The sequence below is a fragment of the Malaya genurostris genome, chromosome 2 (genome assembly GCF_030247185.1).
Source record: "Malaya genurostris strain Urasoe2022 chromosome 2, Malgen_1.1, whole genome shotgun sequence".
Classification (NCBI taxonomy): Eukaryota; Metazoa; Arthropoda; class Insecta; order Diptera; family Culicidae; genus Malaya; species Malaya genurostris.
Window position 1 is genome coordinate 227,145,555 of NC_080571.1, and position 23,080 is coordinate 227,168,634.

The window sequence follows — 23,080 nt, forward strand, 5'->3', positions numbered from 1 at the left end:
ATATTTGTACGATTTGTTCAGAGTATCATAAGCTCATTTGATAGTGTTTCCAATGTTTAATTATGTCGTTCACGTTTTTAAATTGCACTACACCGGTGTAGCGAAAGCTGCACTGAAACCGTTCGTTTTTGCCAATTGCACTACACCAGTGCTACACTTTTTCTGCACCGATACCACTGGTGTAGCACTCATCAAAAGTTTGGTGTAGCTCTGTGCAATGGAATCGTTTATTGTAGTCAATGGTTACTGTTCATGTTTTCGTCAGTTTTGTTCGTTTATTCATGCCTCAGTGTAGCACTGCACCGGTGTAGTGCAAATTAAAAACGAAAACGCCATTAGATTTGGAGATATTCATACTTACTTTTCTAAGTTAGCGTTCTACTCCATATTCACGTGTTCGTCAAATCTTAGAGGGTCCCTATCCTTAGCACTATTTTTTGCAGCCATGTTTTTAAATATTCCACATTTCGAAGATATAACAAAATGAATTTGATTTGCTGATGGCAAGAAATGTTCGAAAGACTTCAACTAATCATCAAATTTTGATGCTCGAATTTATCGGTTAACGATATGCTTTGGAAAAAACACTACTGCATTATCCCACCGTATGATACGTTCAAATGTTAACAACAATTTTTCTACTGTTTAACATATATTGTTGGAATTTCACTTCTGAAATAACTAATTTGAATCTTTGGCAATGGTTTGTCAAAAGATGGAAGTATTATCTATGGTTTCGAACATAAGATTCACACGAATATGTTGCTTACTTTTCTTTGGTGATTAGTGTGAACTTTGAAAGGTTAGAATACAAATAAAACGTTGACACTTGAAAACAATTTTAATATACAAAGAGTAAACTATCAACTAGTGCTCTAGTAGAGCTGTTAGGTATAAACTTCTAAAGTAAACATGCATTAAAATATAGGCAGTTTTGCGTATGATATATCATACGCTAGGACATAATGGGTAAATCCACGTAATGGTATAATGATGCCTTTCAAATATCTCTCATCATATGTGTTCATAAACTAATGTAACCTACATAGTGAAACAGTTCTCAGATCGGTAAGACTATCTCTAAGTAAAAGGAGTTAGTTCCACTATTGCAGGTACTTCCGAAACCGGAATCCGTACAATCGAAGTCGGTTAGAGATAAGTGACTGGGAACTATTCGTGATTCTATATATAGTCACAATCTCAAATTGTTAATCGAAAATCGGGAATCAGAAAAAGCGACGGTAATTTCTTTGCCCGTCTACTGACAATGACTATCGATTGGAATAGTTTTGAGGCAAGCTTAGAAACTATTTTACGCTTTTTTACTCGCCGCATTTAGTGACGGTATAAATATTTTAACAATCTTCACCTTGTAGCTCTGTAACCGGATGTTGTATCTGAATGAAATTCAAGAATTTAATATAGGACCACAAGACTCACCTAAGTTTGTGAAAATCGGTCAAACCATCGCAGAGAAAATTGAGTGAGATCCATTTTGGAATATATGACCACTATTTCCGGTGCTTCCGAAATCGGAAACCGGGATCCATGTTAGCCGAAATTGGTTTCTTTGGTTGTCTACTGATAATCGTTACCGATTGTAATAGTATCCAGGCCAGTGCAGAATTTTTTTTTGCGTTTTTTGTTTTTTTTTTTATTTTTAACACACTTTACCCTATAATTTCGGATCCGGAAGTCGCATCCAGATGAAATTTTGGAGTTTTGTATAGGACCTTTCATTTGAACTTAATTTAGGTCACGCCATCTCTGAGATGAGTGAGTAAATAATTTGATACTGTAATTTTTACAATAATTAAACTTTAATTCTGAAATAGGAAGTCGGATCCAAATTAAATTCAGGTACTTTGTATGGGGCAATTATACCTTTCATTTGAATCTAAGTTTGTGAGAATCGGTTCAGCCTTCTATGAGAAAAGTGTGTGCTTTTATTTTTAATTTTTTTGTGCATATCACCCTGTAATTCCTGAACCGAGAGCAGGATTCGAATAAAATTCAGAAACTTTGCATGGGATCACAAGACCTTTCAGTTGAATCTAAGTTCATGAAAATCGGTTTAGCCATCTCCGAAAAAAAATTACATCCATACATACACATACACACATACAGACATTTTGCGTACTCAACGAACTGAGTCGAATGGAAAATGAAACTCGATCCTCCGTGCCTCGTTTCAAAAGTCGGTTTTCACAATGATTACATAACCTGTCCATATGAGAAAGGCAAAAAGTAACGTCTTAACAGACAATACAGTCGTTTTGGCCTTTCTGTTTCAACAGACTTCGCAGCCGATTCATCGCATACATAATCATTGCATGGCTAGGTCGGGGCTCGAACATACGACAACTGGCTTGTAAGACCAGCACTCTATGCATTTAACCGCCAACCCGGGCTGATTGTTTCAAGGAATGCGATTACATGCATTTTCATAAATCTAGCAGGTTAGCTCGTAGAAGTTATGTGACATCACATGGACACATGCAAAAATACTAAAAGTTTATTCAGATAACTTTTACGTGATTCTAAGGTTCGGTGTGCATATTCTAATGTAAGTATATACTAATATTATTGTAAGATAACTATTCAAATCAGTAGTATTTAGCTTCTCGTGGAACATTTCTTTAATTGTACTTCCAGACATTATGTTATCATTATTAACCAACCTATCAAAATCTACTTTGAACAGAAAATTTAGGACCAACCTCTAATCATGTTTTGAATATTCAAATATCTTACTGAAAGTTTTTCAGAATAACACTGGAAAACATCTATGTGAAAGCATACTTTGGCATCACTGATTTAAACAAGTTGTCAGTTACAATTGTTGTTCGGAAATGACAATCATAGATACTTACCACACTTACCACTTCTTGAAGACAGAACAAATAAATAAATATCCTCGGTCGTGGAACAAGGTGGAAAATAACGACGATGCAGAAGCAAAATTTCTTTCTGTAAAGGGATCAATTAAACCTCTAATTCTACACGTTGCATGCAAATAAAAACAACTTGTTTTCACTTTTTTCATATTATTAAATAAATTTTCTTTTTATCGATTTTATTTCATCAATATGATACATATTTATAGATAATGTCGTTTTGTTCAGCGTGTTTTCACTTGTTTGTTATCATCTCATCATGTTTGCTGTTCACATTACATTGCTCATCATCAATAATAAGAGTAATAATAATAATAATAATAATAATAATACATCACTTGAAATCATATACGCGTGTTTGTTTTTATTTTGTTTTGTTTTGTTATTGTTGTGTAGAGTTGGTTCTGTGCGACTGGGCTATTGTTTGTTGTATAGTCTTCTGTAAAGCCGGGTTGTTTCGTGAATGAGTTGTAATGTGTAAATAATAGTAGCATAATTAGTACACTAAATTGATAATCACTTCTTTTTTTGTTCATACAACTGTTGCGTGTCTTTCTGTTAATGCATTCATTCCCGTTTTCACGTGACTCGTGCCGATGATCTCTGATTTCATTTAATTTGTTTTATTTACTTTCACTATACTTGGTTTTGCTCATAATTACTATTATAACTTTTTACAAATTACGTCGTTTGTTCTGGCCTTCGTTCTCATGTTGTTGATTTTTTTCTGTTTTTGTTTGTTGTTTTTGTTTTGTTTGTTGCTGTCATAATGTAGTGCTTCACAAATTGCTGCTTCTGCTGCGCGACTTGCCTAACGGAAGAATTGCTTTACTATTCGAAAACAAGGTGAACAACTCAAACCGGAGATTTGTGTACTATTTCGATAAATTAGATAATTCGCACTCGTTCCATACCGGGTCGCGGTACGCGGAGTCCCTATAATCCCTAGATCGATATAGAGTGGGAAATAATTGGAATGATTGTAACTGCGAAACCTTTCAAAGGTTCGTTCGCCTAGCATAAACAACCGAACAGGAATAAATCTAGGAGAATGCTGAATGAAAAACAAATCTCGTTCTCGCGCATTTAATCTCCGAACTTCCGAATATCGGGGATGGGAAAAATGAGCCAAGAAAAGTTTGAATCTGTCGTCAAGCATCGATAAAAGAAGCGCTCCGGCTTCGTCTATAACAAGGCAGCCATCGGAAAGAGGACGGGCTTTTAAAACAAACTAAACATTATCCAATATTTACAAACTTCTACGCTAATTTCACTTAACATCCCCTCTCGTGACAGCCACCGGTGCTTTGCCCATTTTATCCTATTCGCGCGCATTCGACGGCTTTCACTTATAGCAATTAGTTACTAATCAATTAATTATAATAATATACAACCACACTTGCGTGTTTCTTTTTTTTCTTTTTTAATCTTTCCTATAAATTAAATGAGCACTGGCTAAATTTGTCGTCTTTGATTTATTTTCACTTATTTTATACGTGTGTGCATGATTTTCTGCCTCTTCTCTCACTATTTTTTGTTGTTGTTGTTGTTTTTGTTTGCTTGTGTATTGATTGTTTGCATCTTACGATAAAAAGTTTAAACCTGTTTTTGCTTGCCATCCCACGTTCGTTTAGCTATTTTTTTTTTGTTCGTCTATTTCTCTTCTGGCTTTTAAAACAACTCACTTCCTTGGAAAAAGCTTCTAGCCCTGAGGAAGTGAAAATTTTGGCAGAGTCTCGAGGTTTTATCTCTCTCACAGGTTAGGAATCGTTTGACGCCGACGCTTCTGCTCATCATTCCTCGACGGGTGGCGAACGGGACCAGAACGAGTTCTTCGTTGGAACGAAGATGAAAACTTTTCAATAAATTATCCCAGAAAACTTTTAGCGAAGCTCATCCCTCTCGGGGTTTCGAACGAAAGAAAACGGCGCAGAAGCCGGGACGTAGACAACACGATTGGATGGATGCTTTATTTTAACCGAGCAGAAACGGGCAAGACGTCTTAATATTTTTTCAAACCGTAGCTATTTCGTTTTTTTTCTTCTTTTCGTTATGAAATGAGTTGAAAATCTTGAGACCCACCATCGAGGGCGGGCGAGCGGTGGTACGCAGGGAGGGAGCAGGTCTTTTTTCTTAAAGATGATAGATTTCTCTATTGGGGTTTTCGATCTTTTTTTTCTTCCTGGCCGGCGTACGAGACTGACTGTCGATGAAGCTGTTCCGTGGTAAAACTACTGGAAGATTTTCGACGCCGTCGGCAGAGCAAAACGAGAAAACACTGAAACCACCGTCGGTTGTTTGTTGCGGTGGTCAAATGAGCGGAAAGGATTAGAAAGAAAGATGATTCGAGCTGTAGTGTAAAAAAAACTGATGAATCTATCGGGCTTCGAGGCTTCGGGCCGTTGTTTGTACCACCGTGACGGATTGGGAGATGTGTTCAATTTTTCGATCTGACAGATTTTTTTTCTTGTCAAAATATGTTGATAGATGCGTGATGGACATGGTAATTATTGTGCTTGATGTATTGATCCCTTTTTAAATAATTTCATTAACACCATTAAATGGAAGTGTTTTAGTTCCAAAGGCAAAAATGAAGCAATCCAACATCAAGATCACCTAATTTCAAGGCTTAGCACAGTTCAAATGTCAAAAGCATAGTACCAAAAATCAAAAACAAAAGCTTCCGCGACTTTTGGTTATGCCCAAAAATTAGTACTTCTTTTGCATGGTCACAGCATGCGAATATTGAAACAAATGGAAACTTAATTCATCGGTTGCACGATTGCTTCGATTGACATTCACAACCAGCAGCATTTCATTCACCTGCCGTACATTAGCTAGAGCGAATTCTGAATCCTATTTATACACGTAGTTTAGTACCAGGACAAAATTGAGTGATTTTGAAAGTCTTCCAAACCAAAAAAACTGGATACCAACTATATGTAAGATTCCATTCGAACAATAGTCTACACAGCTCACAAAACCACTAAAATGTAGATTTTATTGATACGGATTATCCGACCTGCAGATACAGTATTTTATTGGATGGGCTCGATGTCCAAAACCATCGGAAACTTATACCACGAAGGGTGTGATTTTAAATAACAGGTATTAGATACAAGTGGTTTGTGTCTCGTCTTAAGTCCCAGTTCGCATAACAGCCTATTAGTCTAATCCGTTTCAGATTTTGTTTTTAACTGTGCTGCTTCAGTTTAGGCTTGAAAACTAGCAGTTGCGTTTATACCATGAGTTACACAGCTCGAAATTTTAGTCGAGGATTTGATCATAAATTATGTTCATGGAAGAGGAATATAACAGATGTAGTACTTTTGTTCGATAATTTAATTTAAGTCCAATTAGTATTGTAGAAAAAAAACTGGAAATATCATTCGATACGCAAATATAAAACTACCCACCTAAACTCGGCATCATTTCACTTGTATTTTAAAATCGGCAAGTCGTAACACGTTTAAACTTGTACATATTTGTACGTTCCCTACTCGTACAACTATTTCAGGTGTTATTTTGATTCAGCATTCATTTGCTTATCTATGCGTACAGTAAACAAAGTACGCAATAATCATTATTTCCGTCAGTTGTGGAGTCTGCGATGTAATAGGGTTTTTAATGTTTTTCAACTGCTGAAATTCATCGAGAGTTATGTTGAATTACCAAGAAACGTAATCGGTTCAACTGTTGAAACTAGTTTGGATAAAACGAAATTTTTGTTTCAACCTAGTAACGGTCGATCGCCGGTTAAACGGAATTGAGTTCACCACAGCAATAGTCGGTTGTCAGATATTTGATCCTAAAGCCTAACCTGCTGTCGAATCCAATCAGCTCTAGTTTACACTAGAGAACTAACTATGGAACTTAAATTCGAACGGCTTTTTCGAGCTCAATGATAATGGAACTTGAATCTACACGGACTCCAAAGTGTATTCATTGATCTACTGATGTTTACTTTATTTAGAGTAAATGTTAATCTTTCATTCGGTCCATTTTTATCCAGTAAACGAAAAGAAAAACCTCCCAACAACCAAAGTTTAGTTCATTCAGCAACTTATTTGTCAAACATGTGTACACGCGAGTGTATTTTCATATAACGTTTTCTATCCATTGGAGTTCTAGACAACCATTCGAATCAGAAAAATTTACGTGTTTGAGCAAGGGATCACACGAAATTCCTAAATTTTCAAGTAACAAATTTATTGCGTCTAGAAAAGAAAAAATCATTTTATTTCAATTACTCACTGAGCCTAACAAAAACCGTAATATTATGATATGATAGTAAACGAATAGATGAGGGATTTTCAACAACTAAATAACAAAATGTGGAACTGTTTTGTTCTATAACGACGGTTATCGAGCTTCACTAACTATTCATTCAACTTTTACTGTTCGAAAAAGTCATGTAATTTTCCTAATTTCACGAGATGTACATAAATGGAGTTAAACATTTCACGCAATTTCACATTCAAGATCATGTAAAGTTGTGTATTTTGAAAATCAGTAGTGATGGCGACTTGAACCAAGAAGCGCTTTAGCTCACTAAACATATCCGTTTTTCTACTAAGAAACAGAAGCGCAATTCTGTTTGACCTTATCTTAGGATCGGAACCTACCTAAAATCAACTAAAGTGCATCTCCGCAATTTTTAGGTAACTAGCGTATTACATAACGATCGATCACCTCAATGTTTAGGTAAATGTAAGATTACCCAAAGTGTTGTCATGGCAACTTTGGCAATGCTCGCTACCTATTTTTTTGCGACCAAGTCGAAGTTTGAGTAGACAACGATTCAGTTACTAACCACTATGAACTCAAAAAGAGTAATCGGTTATTTACCAAAAATTTTGGTTAGAAGAGCTCGACAATGAGGGATTTCTCCTCAAAAAAAAGGAAACTCAATTTTCAGTGTATAGATTTGTTACTGCTTGCTGATCGGGATCCCAGCCTAAGAATCTCACGTGATTTTTATCGATTCCAACTATCATCGGCCAGGAAATAAAATGTGGAAGTAAATACTATCGTAATGATAGAATACATATTGAAGAATTTTTTTTCTGCAAATAGTAACATTTACAGACAGTAAGTAAAGGTTGAGAAATAGTCTAAACCAAAACCAAGAGCTACTATTTTGAACAGGATTTTCAGTAAAAATATTCGTCGTCAACCCTGCAAGATTAGAACCTTCAATGTAGTTTTGAATAGTGTCAAAAATGTAATAAATTTTTAGCTATATACCACCAATATTCATAAATAATCGCACATGCGCTACATCAATGTAGGATAGAGAATGATGCCTACACGCAAGAAAAATTTGTTGAAGGCAGGTTCGAGTTCTGTCTTTGGGTGTATCTTTTTTGGGGGTTTCCATTCATTTACCTTTTCAGTATGTATCTTCGTTCAACCTGAACTTTGGTACAGCAAAAAAAAAACTGAACTTTATTACAGCGACTTTACGTCGAAGCAAAAAACTTTTATAATATAGTGACAAGGAAATTTTAGATTTATTTCGAACAAAGTTTTGGCTAAAATTGTGCAATAAACTAGAACCCTTTAAGATTACTCATGACAGAAAATAACTAAATTTTCTAAGTGAAATTTTCCATATTCTGTACAACGACTCAGAATTCATTTATGTTTAAACTGCAATTTCATGAGACGTTTGAATTCGTCTGTCACGATCACAGAGTTTCGTTTATCTTCGTGTAGAACTTCCGTGCATAAGAAGAACTTTCATTCTTCGTGTACGAACTAACTCGATACATCTAAACCGTTGAATAAATAGTTTCTTTAATTATTTCTGAATTTATTTGTCTTCAAATAAAGAATTTTTCTGCAAAAAATAACATTTTTCACGTTTGAACGAGTCCATCGTCTTCGATTGGAACTTATGTTGAAAAGTAGGAATAAATTCAATTCTAGCTACAAGCTTTTTTAGTGTCAAAAAATTCTCTTGTTCAAATATACTAAAAAATCGTACAAATTATACGTCTACTAAACTTGACATATATGAACAATAGAACAAAATACGAGTCATATTTGAAATTCAAGGACCGTCCACTTATACTACAAAATCGAGAAGTCGTAACACGCTTAATCTGTGCTTGTCTGTACGTGTACTACTTGGTCATCTATTTCAGGCGTTGTTTTGATTCAGTAGTCATTTGCCTATATGTGTGCACAGCGAATAATGTCCGCAATAATCGATGATCCCACCAGCTATGATGTTCGCGTTGCAACAGGAGTTCAGCCACAGAAATTCAACTCCATTTTATTTCAACTGATATGAAAAATGGAAACAACTGCAACTTTGACTAGGCTCTACATTTGTCTGCGTTTTTATTTATACTTTGAAGATCAGTTTCAAAACTGTTTGATTTGTCTTAAAAAATTTGAAAGGAAAAACCGTTTTGAAAATTATGTATTAAAATCATTCTGATATCTCAAATCGACGCTTAACGGTTATCTCTTTCGTAAGAAGAAAAACTGAAAAACTGTAAGAGCAAATTAAGTAGCTGAAAGTTTTTTATGTGAGATTTATAATAAAACTAAAACTGGAACAAACATATCCCCAGTAAGTCGTTTTAGTGTTTTCAGTATTCGCTATCATTCTATTTTTTCTATGTTTGAGACCCGAGTAAAATGCTGCTGGGGCAGTCAGTTTTTCTTGTTATAATTTATGTGAAATTTAAAACTGGTTGTTCTTTATTTTAATTTTTGGAAAATGAACAAATATTTATTTTTTATTTCTAATTACCAGATTTCAATAACAGATCTACATATTCTAGTTAATCACCAAAAACAACAAAAGAATACGTTTCGATCGAAATCTCTAGCGTCGCTACAGAGACCCGATCTCTGTGCCAAGAGAGTTCACACACAAGTTAGACTCTTGTAACCAGATTCGAACTCGTACTGTTTCGCATTAGGTGTTTGAGCACTATATAAATTCAGCAACAAAAATTCGTACCCATTAAAATATTTTAATGACGAATACATTTTCAAGAATCTCATAGAAATGCATGAACGACATGAATTTTTTCCATGTACTTTTCAGGTTTGGAAATAGATAATAGTCGCTGGGGGCCAGGTCTGGAGAATACGGGGGATGATGGACCAATCCGTACCGCAAATCATTCAATTTCACCGGCTTTTATGCATGAATGCGCTGATGCGTCTTTGTCCATAGCTTGATGAAAACTAAGACTCGTCTGACACGACCTGCTGTTATTCAAACACTAGTGGATAGATTGTCATGAAATTTGGTATTGGGCCATCTAGAGGCTTGTTCTTAACAAAAATATACACGGTTTGAAACTATTCTCGTCGTTTTTGTGAGCGACCCGGGACTTTTCATTCCACGTAGTATTTTTTGCGATGCTTTTGTTTTGAATGACGGATATTTTAAACTATTCGATCAGGTTTATTTGCTTTGCATCTTATCAGCAATTTACAGTATTTCAAGTTTTTGCAGAGTAGTTAGGTTTTTATGAAACAGTCAAGAAATCATAACTAGTATTGGCTTCCATTTCACTCTTCATACAAATTGTCTTTCTGTGAATAGAAAGGTGACTAGTGTTATCTAGTTTTACGTCTAAAATTGATTGAGCAACTTAGTAGAGTGAATTAGCGAGTAACAATTCGAAAAATCCTCACCTTTAATTTCACTATTTTGGACAGATACGTATTACGCCTACTACTTGTAGGCTTCTTAAAGTGTCTGAATTAGAATGATTCAGTCTATGAAACGGAATTAAATCGAAACAAACACTAGTTCAATATTTTTATCTACTGATAGAGTTATTACCAAATCAGTTGTTTTTTTTTTCAAGATAAAATATGTTAATTTGCGTATGCGTTTTATCTGCTGTTGTCTATTTTGAGTGCAATGCATTAAATTCTAGTTGTCTATGTAAAGATTTCTAAAGATTTTTTGTTTGCCTAAAAGGCAATGCTAGTATAAGCTCTGTCCATTGTGAAAGTTGAGCGGAACGCATAGGCATTGCAGCAATTTGTTTGATTAGTGATCTTCTAACGACAAAAGATTGGTTAAAATGGAGATTCTTGAAGCGAAATCCTGTCAAATTGGAGCCTGTTGACCATTCAAAATTGTGAGGTAGAATTTCAGAGCAGTAATGTTATCCGGTAGCAACCTTACTGAGGATTCACAACATTTTTCAAATTTCTGAACTAATAAAGCGTTTTACTTGAATAGAAAAAATTCTAAACAGTATATGTTTATTCTGTTTTTAAACTCGTTTTAAGTCAATTTTGAACACTGTAGACAAGAAATAGAAATAAATTAATGCATTTTCTTGGCACAAAAAAAACATAGAACTTAGAAAACTTTTTTCTTTTACTTTAACTAGTTATGCATTTTCCCTGGTAATTGTTTCATCTCAATAGAATTACTAGTTTAACTATCAGTAAACTCTAAAATTTGGATTTATTCACGCAGGACGCTGGGCAGTTCCCACAACCAGAGCACGACGATCAAAAATCAGTCGTTTTTTATTAGGCATCATAACGGAGTAACAAATCGAATTTGAAAATATTTGATATGGGTTTCTCCCAACACGTCGTCGCCAATTCATGCTTCCAATTTTACATAAAACTCAACACCATTCCAACGAGTCAAAACAGCTCAAAATCCAGTTATCCAGATTGGACGCGAGTGCGCTCGATCCAGCGAGTCACACGGAAACACACGCGACACCAAACTCACCTCGATTCCAATCAAATCACTAATGAATCCCAGAGATAATTTCGCCTGCCGGTGAAGAAATTAATTTTCCAACTGAATAATCCCGAGGTGCATACGGAGTCAGTCCAGCCCGTCCGAAGAAGTCGGTCATTTCGGTCGCCGTTTAACGTCGGGAGATGCCCGGCTAATGAAGCACACCCATCATCGGATCGTCCCGAGCACGGCAACTCGCGCCGGACAGAATCCCGACCGGGCAACCGGACCGAAAGTAACAAATGTGAGAAAAAGGTAAATATCACTCATTCGTCATGGCATTCGGGGGCTACCATCTTCCTAGAAGCCGGACGACCAACGGTTAATGACGGCTTCGGGTACTGCGCCCTTTTCCCGATTTAGCTAGAAGAGAAAAAGGGGCGCGCGCACACTACAAATTGGAGTCCATCCCCGCAATCAACCACCGCCCGGAGACGAGGCGGGACGATGATGAGGCTGATCAAGCGAGGATCGCCGGCTTTTGTCTAATGAAGTGATTATGGCAGCAGGTTAACTTTCGATTGGGTAGTTGGGACGAAGAAAGCGATTAGCCGACAGTCTGATTGGAACTCGGACTCATCAATTCCGGCACGAATTGATTAAATTCGGTTGGCTGGCTGGCGCGATCCAATTTAAACTTTGATTACTTATGGTAATTTTTTGTTACTGATCTGGCCACCGAAGGATGAACGACAGTCCGAAGGGATTACCATCAATTTTGTTTAATTTACGACTCAGTTTCACGCAGATATGGAAAAGTCGATCGACATTCGTTTTTGTTAGTTCACACATTAATTAGAGCACACTGGAACGTAGGACAAAGTGATGACGCTTTTCTTGCTGGCTTGACAAAAAAAACGAAATCATCGATTTTAAAGCAAGTTTTATGGTTCGGAACGAGAATTTCGAACAATTTCATCCCTCAGTGCCAGTAAAGTGAGGTGCCGTTAATGGGCTCATAAAATTGTCACTCGTAAAACTTAGGATCGATTCCGAGCCAGTCGACGAAACCCCTGTTGTTATTTCTTCGGTTGCGATCATCTTTTGTCTCTACCCCTACAGTCCTTCGAACTGTCTGGTTGGTGCAATCAAAGGTTCGTTGTCTTATGCTCAAATCTCCGTCCCCGTACCGCAGTTTTTTTTAATTGAAATCATCATAAAATGTGAGATTATAACGTCGTCTTAGTCTGTCATTCGCTTTCCCTCTTCTTATTTTTTCCTTTTTTTTTCCACCAGCCCAATTACAACCGGTAGCTTAAACTGCTGTTATATGATTGAAACTGAACGTGCAACTCACGATTCTCTCCGAACCTCAAAAGTCGAAAAGTATTCCGATCATTATCAACTTAAGAAAAACAGGGCACTCGAAACCACCCCGACCTGACCGACCTTCGAGGAACAATTCACTGCGGACCAGCCGCCTCCGAGTCGGTCACTAATTAATTATTTTAAATGCTCGCTCGTCTTACCCGAAGAAAAAGGTTGCTTCGAAAACAATTTTCCGCGAATTTCTCCTCGAAAAGCTGACACCCAATCTGACCTCATTCTCCTGAACGGGCGCAACAGCGCGGTTACACGCAAGCAAGAATTACAAAAGTTTCCACCTCTCAGGGCTCAAATTATGTTGAATGATTTTCCAAAAAAAAAATCCTACACTCATCGAAAAACTTCCAAAGATCTGACCCGGCCGAAGCTGATGGACGAACAAAGCACGCTTGGCTCCGAGTCCGAACTTCAAACTTCAGCTGGCTTTCAAAAGGGAATTTAGCTGAACAAATAGCAATTAATTCAATTTACCTGTCAGCTGTAGGTCGATATTTTTATCGAGATGGAATATTTTCTTGCCTGGTCACCACAACCGAAGCGTTTCACGCACTTGTTTTCTTCTTTGAATTTAACTATGCACATAACAACGAAAAACCGTCACAACTAGGTGCGCTAGGATCCTGGATCTCATCTTTGCCACTATGCTTTTGCCGTCGGCATTTTTAGTTTTTTATTTTCAAACCCAACTCCTTCTATTTTTTAATGCAATTACTTTATTAGCTATCGAATGTCAAATTTCAAACCTGGAGGAAACAAAAATCGAGACTCTGTGCGTGAAGGAAGGTGAGCCACTTTGTCACTGTTGTAGTAAAATAAACGGAAATCGAACTGTTGATGGCTGTGCTTGAAACTATGTACACTTAGAATGCATCGGGTTTTGCTCTACTCGTTAATTTCAGTAAATTTATTTCAGTTCTTTTGTTGTTGCTTTTAGTTTATTTGGAAAGAAGAAATCAGTAACAACAACACTTAAAATATAAAGGGATTTAGCAAATAAAGAAAGATATAAAAATAGTAATTCAACTTCTTCTAATAGATACTAAATAGTGAATCCCGAAATATACAAATAAGAAAAATTCATCGTTTAGTTCAAAGAAAAATAGTTATATCACACAGTGGATTTTGTTTTTTTTTTCATGTTCTCTTGGATTGCCCTAGGCCCAACCGGTTTCTGGACACATTAGAAACCATTCGGCCGCGCGAGACCGGTTCAGAAAGTGAGAATTTTTATAAACTTAACAACACGTTCACGCAATTTCATCGAATATCAATAGCAGCAAAAATATAAAAATTAAATAATCGGAACCAATCGAATGGACAGCAAGACAAGCTGATTAAATGATAAAGGAGTAATAGAGTGAAGATTAGAGAGGCGATATGTCCATTAGATGATTAGTTCTATCGGTACTAACACAGTTGCTGATGTGATGAAGTTGATGTCCTAGACTACTGTTGCCGCCGTCGGTTCCCGGCGGTGACGCCGACGAAGCGTTGAGGTTATGGCCAAGGCTTAGACCACTACAGCTGCTGTTGCTACCACCGCCACCACCGATGCCGCTTTGAATGCCACCCCCGTTGCTCAGATGGTGGTGATGAAGGTGATGATGATGGTGACGATAGGACGAGAGCGGCGATGAAGACGAAGACGAGGACGATTGCGTTGGTGGCGGATGGAACATCGGTGGTCCGGTTCCGGTATTGAGCACCGGCGATAAAGGCGGTGCCAGCGCCGCCGGTGAGGATGAGGACGTAGACTGAAGCCCAACGGAACTGGCCAAGTCTCACATGTGCGAGATCGGTGCCATCGTCCGGAGGACCTGTTGCTGCTGGCTTTGTAGATCGGGCGACACACTGTGCTGGTAGTGCTGCATTAGATTCCGCTGGTGCTCCGTACTTTGCATATCTGGCACGTGGTACATGTTGATCAGATGGCTCAGATCTGGTCCACCGGGTTGGCCATATTCACGCTTCATTATCAGGTTGTTGTTGGTGGACGTAGGACTAGGCGATACGGGTTCGGACTTCACACTGGAATCGCTGGGACTGTGACTTTGGCAGGAGATTTGGCTGCCAGGTTGATTCAGGCCGTATGGAGATCCTGGCTGCTGCTGGATTGTACTGTAAGGTGAACCGGGCTGCTGTAGGCCGTACGGGGACGTTTGACCTCCGGACACGGTTCCATACATTCCGTAGCCGGTCGCGTTCATGTACGAATTCAGTGAACCCGTTGAGGCCGCATTGTGCATCTGACCCATATCGTAACGATGGTAATTGCTCATGTAGTGCTGCTGGGTTTGATAGGCCGCCGCTGACGCATCGTGCATCATGTATCCGTTGGGCATGTATCCGTTGGGAGGCATTTGATACATATCACGATTGGCTGCCGCAGCTGCTGCCGCTTGTTGAGCTGCCGACATCGAACTCGTATTCCTCATCGTATTACCTTCGCTAGATTGCAACAGCGATCCGACCCCGAGTGGGTACTTTTCCTTGGTCTTAGTCAATGTCTTCGTCTTCCGGCGCGGACGGTACTTGTAGTCCGGATGTTCCTTCATATGTACCGCTCGGAGTCGCTTAGCCTCATCGATGAATGGACGCTTCTCCGTCTCGGACAGATCTTTCCACTGGGCTCCCAATCGTTTGGAGATTTCCGAATTATGCATCTTTGGATTATCCGAGGCCATTTTCCTACGTTGACCACGAGACCACACCATGAAGGCGTTCATCGGCCGCTTCACACGGTCCGCATTCTGTTGGGCAGCTTTGCTAGTGTTATTATTATTATGATTTACCACTCCACCGGAACCCAGGTGCGTATGGGAATGGTTCTGAACGGACGAGGTAATATGATGACCAACCAGTCCCGTCTGTGGTGGCGTTTGCTGCTGGGAACTTTGCGTTGGCCCGTTGGGACTGAGTCCGGAATTCGGCTGCAACGGTGACCCATGTGGATTGTTATGACTCTGGCCATACGAGCTGCCATTGTTGCTGTGCGTCAGATGCTGCTGATGGCCCAGATGCTGCGACTGATGACCCAGCTGGGACTGGCCAATGTTCATCATACTCAGCGATCCCAGTGCCCCATACGGAGACGTCGAGTGGCCGTGCAACGAGGACGCATGATGTGGCGGCATGGTGGCGTGCAGGATGCCGCCCTTCATGTCGGACTCCATGGTCAGCATATCGTCGGCGGTGTTTTGCCTGTACGTAAACAGTTTGAAGGTCTTCGATATTAAAAACCACCGGAAAACACACGCAAATTTAATCCTTTAATCTGTAGCGCCGCAAAAATCAAGCGAAACTAGTCTTCACAGCACATTCAAGCACAGACGATATTCACAAAACATTTAACATGCTTTTCTTCGCCCACGAACAATCATCATTCTTGTTTACTTTCCCCTTTGCGTAACTCTTTACCAACCCTTCTGGATGCACCGGCACACGGAGGCCACTGACACTGATTTGCTTTAAAGTCGTAACTTTAATTCAAACAATTGCTTCTTTGTTAATTGAAACCTTCACCCCCTTTGGATTTTCACTACTAGTGGCCGGGTTCTATTGTTAGTAGTTTTTCTTTTGTTTCGCTACAAGCTCGCTCTCCTGCTTACTCACTCTCGAGCAGCAGCTCACTGTCTCGCTCTCTATTGTTATGTACCTTTCGACTATAACCCTCTTCGGCAACCGGGTCCGTGCCAATTCAATTGATCGATAGTACAAAAACCGAAATAATCATAATCATTACACAACAACAATACGCACACGAGAGAACAATTCATTGACCATCGGAACGAGCAAACTCGGTCGGTACTTTGCGAGAGCGGAGTAGATTCGTATGTCACTCACTTCACCGGGATGTACGCACTACCGTCCAAGGCGAATATAAGAAAAAAAAACAAAAATCTATCCTTCGCCGGGAATCAGATTTGCAATCACATTCGCACAGAATTCTGACACTGATCGGACATCGAAATCACGGATTTTTTCTCGTCGTCTGTGAACACGGAACACGCGACCGTCGTCAAACCGTCTACTCTGTTCAAGAAAAAACGGTCCAAAAACTGCGCTACACACTGTCGGTAGGAACGGCCGCAAAAATGCCTCTATACAGCTTCGAATTGAGCACCCTTCTGTTTCACTGTGAGCGCTTGGGAAAACCTGATAGTAGCCAGCAGACCAGACCAGACGCACCAGCAGATTGGCATTTACCCCCACCAACGGAATATGCCTGGAGCGGCCGCGCCTGTCGAGCCACAGCGAACCAATCACGGAGCAGACACCAACTCACACAGTCACAAGCGGTAAGGTAGAATCGCCAAGACGTAGCATAAATTCGATGGTATTTGTTGATTAATATGCTGCTCGTGTCAGTGTTTTCTCTCTCATTACACGTTCTTCCAGCTGAAGTCACAACCGGATTTATCTCACCGACACACACACACAAACAGTCTCACACAAATCAGCATCATGAGTATGCTATACCTGATTTACCCAAGCAGCGAACGAACGAAGAAAACGACAAGCATAACATGATTTACTTCTCACAGTCCAACGCAAGTCTAGGGCATTGAGGTGGGCGTGGCCTACGCCCCGCTTCTGCTATGCTCTTGCTCGTGTGCTATAATTCCATGCGACGTTGCCACGTTTCCAAATCAATGTGCCATAAAATCAAACGGATGGCTTAAGGTCAAATCAGTCTATTGCCATACCAAGTAAAAAGTGCCGGAACGTAAAGCGAATAGATCCATCGGGAAAATCGAAAAGAGGCATAGAAACCAATATATTTATTGCGATTGGAATGTATTTTCGTTCCCGCTTTATGTCAACCGCGACCGTCCGGGAACCACCCGGACGATTCGCCTCGCCCTGCGATTTGGGTGAAATGAAAAATCATTTTTATGAATTAATGCTGCCCGTTTTTTTTTTTGCGATCCACTTTCGCCACTGCTACCTAAAGGTTCGATACCAACGAGTTGTTGGACACATTCCACTTACACTAATACACGTGTTTTGGAGCATCGCACCAAGTCTAGCAGAGCAGAGACTGGCTAACGACGACTGCCGCAGTTGACCAGAACTGGGACTCACTCCAGCGGAAGGTGCGGTGTGTGCATGGACACCGAACTAGTTGTTTGAACTTTCTGCTTGAACTCCGAGCCGCGCACCGAAACGGCAGAGAAAATTTGAATTTCAACTTATTTTAAATAATAATACTTTATATGGTTTTCCTCTGGCTAGGTTTTCCTCGCCCTCCGCCGACACCCCGACTAGCAACCTCACTGTTCCCCTTTCTGCATACACAACAGAGGTACTCGGGGAGTCTCGCGTTGTTCCGTCCACGTGATTCAAGGATCTGCTATTGTTGGTCGGTTTCTGGATCCCGTGGCGGAGAGAGGATCGAGGAGTCAGACGCAAAATTGTGTGTTTGTCTGATTGTGATTCATTTTTCCCTCTCGCCGGTTTGCTGGTCGGTAGCGAGCAAGGAAAGGGTCCTGCCCGGCAAAGCAACACAGTTTGCAAAGGAAGGATTTCGAGTGTTTTGAACTAAATTTGGAATAGGTGTACTGGCACATCCTTGAGCCTTCCTGACACATTTGAGAAACTTGAGGTTCCGAGTGAGTGAGAGGAAGAAAGCAAATTGAATGAAACGAATGTGCAAGGAGATGGGTACAGCAAGCAACAAAAAAAACAGTGAGTGTTTGCAAACCAAACGAGTGTAGATAGGTGTAATCCTGTTTTCCGGTTTTCCGTGTGGCGAATGTCAAAGACAGGGACTGACTAGTTTTGTCCCCTTTTGCAACTGCTTCGGCTTTAGTTGCTAAACATGATTTAGGGAAAAACATGTAGACACGCTGGAACCGAAGCCGATACCGGCAACTCTTTGTGTGCAGGAATTCGAATTTTTCCTATTTTTAAGGTACTCGTGATCATCCATAAACATTCATTGTGGGCAATTTTGTGGCTCATCAATCGGAAACAGTTAACCAGACATGATGTTTCTTATTAGGAAAATACAATCTGTGCGATAGGCACCATTTCAACAATGTTGAGAGCCTAAGTTTACGATTTGCGTTTATTCATATGAAAATATGAAAGCACATTTAACATAAGTATTCTTTATGTTTTGCTTGACTAAAAACTTAGCCTTTAGTTTGATTTTGGAGAGCTGAAAAAACGCAAAAAACATTCACAACTGCCAAATTTTGAACCTGGAATACTCTGATTGTAACTTGTATCCCTAATATACTTGTTTGCATTAACTAAGCATATAATATGAAAATTTCTTGTATCGCACTGTATCTTTGTTTAAGCGTATCAGTAGAAAAATTCTAAAAACTTATCGTTTCAATTCTAAAAATATTGAACAAATAGCTATTAGGTTGGGAAAAATTAGATTTCTGCTCCACCTTGCTTTTCGTGTTTCTTTTTAGTTCCGTAGAAACTTTGTAAAATTTCAGTTTAATCAGTGGAACCAGACCCGTGCGCAGGTTTGGGGGTGCGTACTGCAAGGCCAGCCGAGGCAGCCATTTGAATGAAATTATATTCCACAATTAACCGGAAAGATTGTACTTTAAAATGAAAAAATAAATTTTAAAATCGGATGAACCGTTTGTGTTTTATTGCATGTTTAAAAAAAAGTTACATGGCGGACCCTGTAGAGTACTTAGTATATAAAAGTTTGAATAGCTTGACACTTCATAACTCGTTCTTGGAATTTGGTTTTACAGTGTCAAAATTGTGGAATTTTCAGATAGAGTTAAAAAACCCCTCTTAATCCATCCAGTGCACTATGTTCCGAAACGGGAAATTAGCGTGACAAAAATATTTTCACTATTAAATATTAGTTTTTTGTAGTTGGTGTCTTTACAAAAGTTGTTTGTAATCAAACGGCGCTCCTTCTGATGAAAAAAGTTACTAGAGTGGTTAACACTCCAAATACCAAGCCCGAAAAAAAGTTGGAACGGTAACTTTGAGTTGTCATAGCTCAGCTGTTTTTCAACGGATCTCAATAAATTTTACACCCTCGAATTTTGAACAGGTCGTAGATTATTTTAAGATCATTATTGACAATCGGTTAGGAAAAAACAATGAAAATGTGATTTTTCCCGTTCCAGGTTTTTTTTCAGGAGCAAAAAATGTCCTATCTGCTATCTAATTTTGTTTCCTTTGGCATCAACGTCGCGACTGAATATTGAGAGCTCCCACTTTGTCGAGTCATAACTTTCTTGATAGTCAACCGATTTTCAAAATTTGTTCACCATTGGAATGGTACTAGTTTCAGAAATAAAATGCACTAAAACATACGTAAAATAGAGTTGTCTACCTAAAGTTATAGAGAAAACTGTAAACAGAAGACCACAAAAAAGATGAGATTTTTTACAATGGTCGTAAATATTTCTGAATTCAAAGCGATGTCCTATATGTTTTTATACATCATTGGATTGCTTATAAAACCAGTTACAAATAGGGCTAAACTAGAAGTTTTTTATATTCAAAAACATCTAAAAATGAATAACAAACACTAAAAAATTTCAAATTTTAGTTATTTTTACAAAATGCTTAGAAATTAAAGCGGTGACATACACTTTTTATACACTTAATTATTGTTATTAATACTCACGATTATTTATAACAAATTAAACTCAATGTTCTTAAGGAGAATCTAAAAACAAACAGCATAAATATAGAAATTTTCAAAACTTTTTGCCTTTCTCATATGGAAAGGTTATGCAATCACTGTGAAAACCGACTTTTGAACCGAGACCCGGAGGGCCGAGTGTCATATTCCATTCGACTCAGTTCCACGAGTACGCAAAATGTCTGTGTGTGTGTGTGTGTGTGTGTGTGTGTGTGTGTGTGTGTGTGTGTGTGTGTGTGTGTGTGTGTGTGTGTGTGTGTGTGTGTGTGTGTGTGTGTGTGTGTGTGTGTGTTTGTGTGTGTATGAAACATTTTTTTGTACTCACTTTTGTCAGAGATGGCTGAACCGATTTTCAGAAACTTAGATTCAAATGGAAATTTATAAAGTTCCTGAATTTTATTCGAATCCGACTTCCGGTTCCGTAATTACAGGATTATATGTGCAAAAAAATGAAAATAAATGTACTAACTTTGTTCAGAGATAGCTGAACCGATTCTCACAAACTTAGATTCAAATGGAAGGTATAGGTTCCTGAATTTCATTTCGATTCAACTTCTGGTTCCAGAATTACAAGGTGATTATGTTAGTATAAAAATTACAATTTCAAATTATTTCATCACTTTGCTCAGAGATGGTGTGGCAGATTTAACCAAAATTAGGTGCAAATGAAAGGCCTCATAGTCCTATATAAAACTCTAAAAATTCATCAGAATGCGATTTCCGGTTCCGGAATTATAGGATGAAGTCTGTTGAAAATTAATACAGTCACTTAAAGTGGCGAAACTTAAAAACATAAATAAAATTCTAGACTAACCACGTGACTATTCCAATCGGTAGTAATTATCAATGGACAAATAAAATAAACCGGTTCTGGCTATCCTGATTCCCGGTTTCCGATTCCTAAAGCACCCGAAAAAGTGTTCATTTATTCCAAAATGGATCTCACTCACTTTCCTCAGCTATGGATTGACAAATTTTCACAAATGAATATAAGTTCAAATGAAAAGTCTCGTGGTCCCATATTGAATTTCTTGAATTTCAGTCGTTTTTTAAAATTTCCGATCCTGTACCGATTTTTTTAGATTCTACGGAAATGTTGGACAAATTCAAAATTGTAGTAGATATCAATTGAGTTTGTTTTATATTTACATAAAAATTATTTGGATCTTTGTGTTCATTCTTTAGTACAGCACAAAAATCGTACGAAAAAAATCGAACCCTCCATTTTTTAGTAAATTGTAAATGAATTGATTTCAAAATATAAAAATTTATAAATTATATTGGTCAATAACGTAACTGTTCTCGTTTGAAATGTTTAGACAATATATTTTGGCTGATAGAAATTTTTTTAGTTGTTTTGAAAGAATATATAATTTTATTCATCAACACAATCTTTATGATAATGATTCTAACAATTTAGAGTAAAAAATGTACAAGTCATCGTTTTCATTTTTGATTTATATGTTAAAAATAATTGTTTTGTAATGTTTGTCAATATTTACATTTACACAGTATATTTTCAGGTTGTTTTTGATGGTGCAAAAACGTCAGCTATGCATAAATTGTAGCTGGTTTGACTAGCAATCGAATAATGTATAAAAACATATAGGTCATTGCTTTGAATTCAGAGATATTTACGACCATTGTAAAAAATCCCATTTTTTTGTGGTCTTCTGTGTACAGTTTTCTCTATAACTTTAGGTAGACAACTATATTTTACGTATGTTTTAGTGCATTTTATTGCTGAAACTAGTACCATTACAATGGTGAACAAATTTCGAATGTCGGTTGTCTAACAACAAAGTTATGACACGAGAAAGTTGATGGTCTCAAAATTATATTCACAATGCTGGTGCCGCATAAATGCGGATAGGGCATTTTTTGTGCGTGAAAAAAAACTTGGAACGGGAAAAATCACAATTGAATTGATTTTTCCTAACCGATTGTCAATAATGACATACTTAAAATAATCTAAGAACTGTACAAAATTCGAGGGTGTAAAATTTATTGAGATCCGTTGAAAAACAGCTGAGCTATGACAGCTCAAAGTTACCGTTTCAACTTTTTTTCAGGCTTGGTGCTTCGCGTAACCTTTTGAGGCTTGGTATTAGGAGTGTTAAGCAACTTTGTTGAAAAAAGCTACTCTCTAGCTCTTCATTTGATCGAGTTACATCAATTTTCCCAAGTGAAAGTCATGAAAAAATCCCTGAATTTTTTGTTCTAACTTTTTTATGAAACGCTCTACGGAAAAGTTGTTTTCAGAAGAGTTGTTGAAATAATCATTGCGCACAATTTTGCTCAACCAAGCTCTTTCATAAGAGCTACCAGTAAAAAGTTATGAAAGTTTTTTCATCGAAAACTAATCAAGCATCAAATATCAATATTCATTAGATGCCAGATCGATAAAAATGTATCCTATGCGGTTCCTGAAAGGTCATAATATAAGTAAAAGTTTAAGATAAAATTGGAAGGGTG

At 38.2% G+C, this 23,080-nt stretch overlaps 1 protein-coding gene across 1 annotated transcript in view; it reads right to left on the reverse strand.

The window, feature by feature from the left end:
* Positions 1-3,059: 3,059 nt before the first annotated feature.
* The window catches only part of LOC131427873 (uncharacterized), a 64,244-nt gene continuing 44,223 nt past the window's right edge, over positions 3,060-23,080 (reverse strand). The window contains exon 3 of the mRNA XM_058591433.1: positions 3,060-16,170. Coding sequence (XP_058447416.1) covers positions 14,751-16,170 — 1,420 coding nt within the window. The 3' untranslated portion in view covers positions 3,060-14,750. The remainder of the gene's footprint in view (positions 16,171-23,080) is intronic.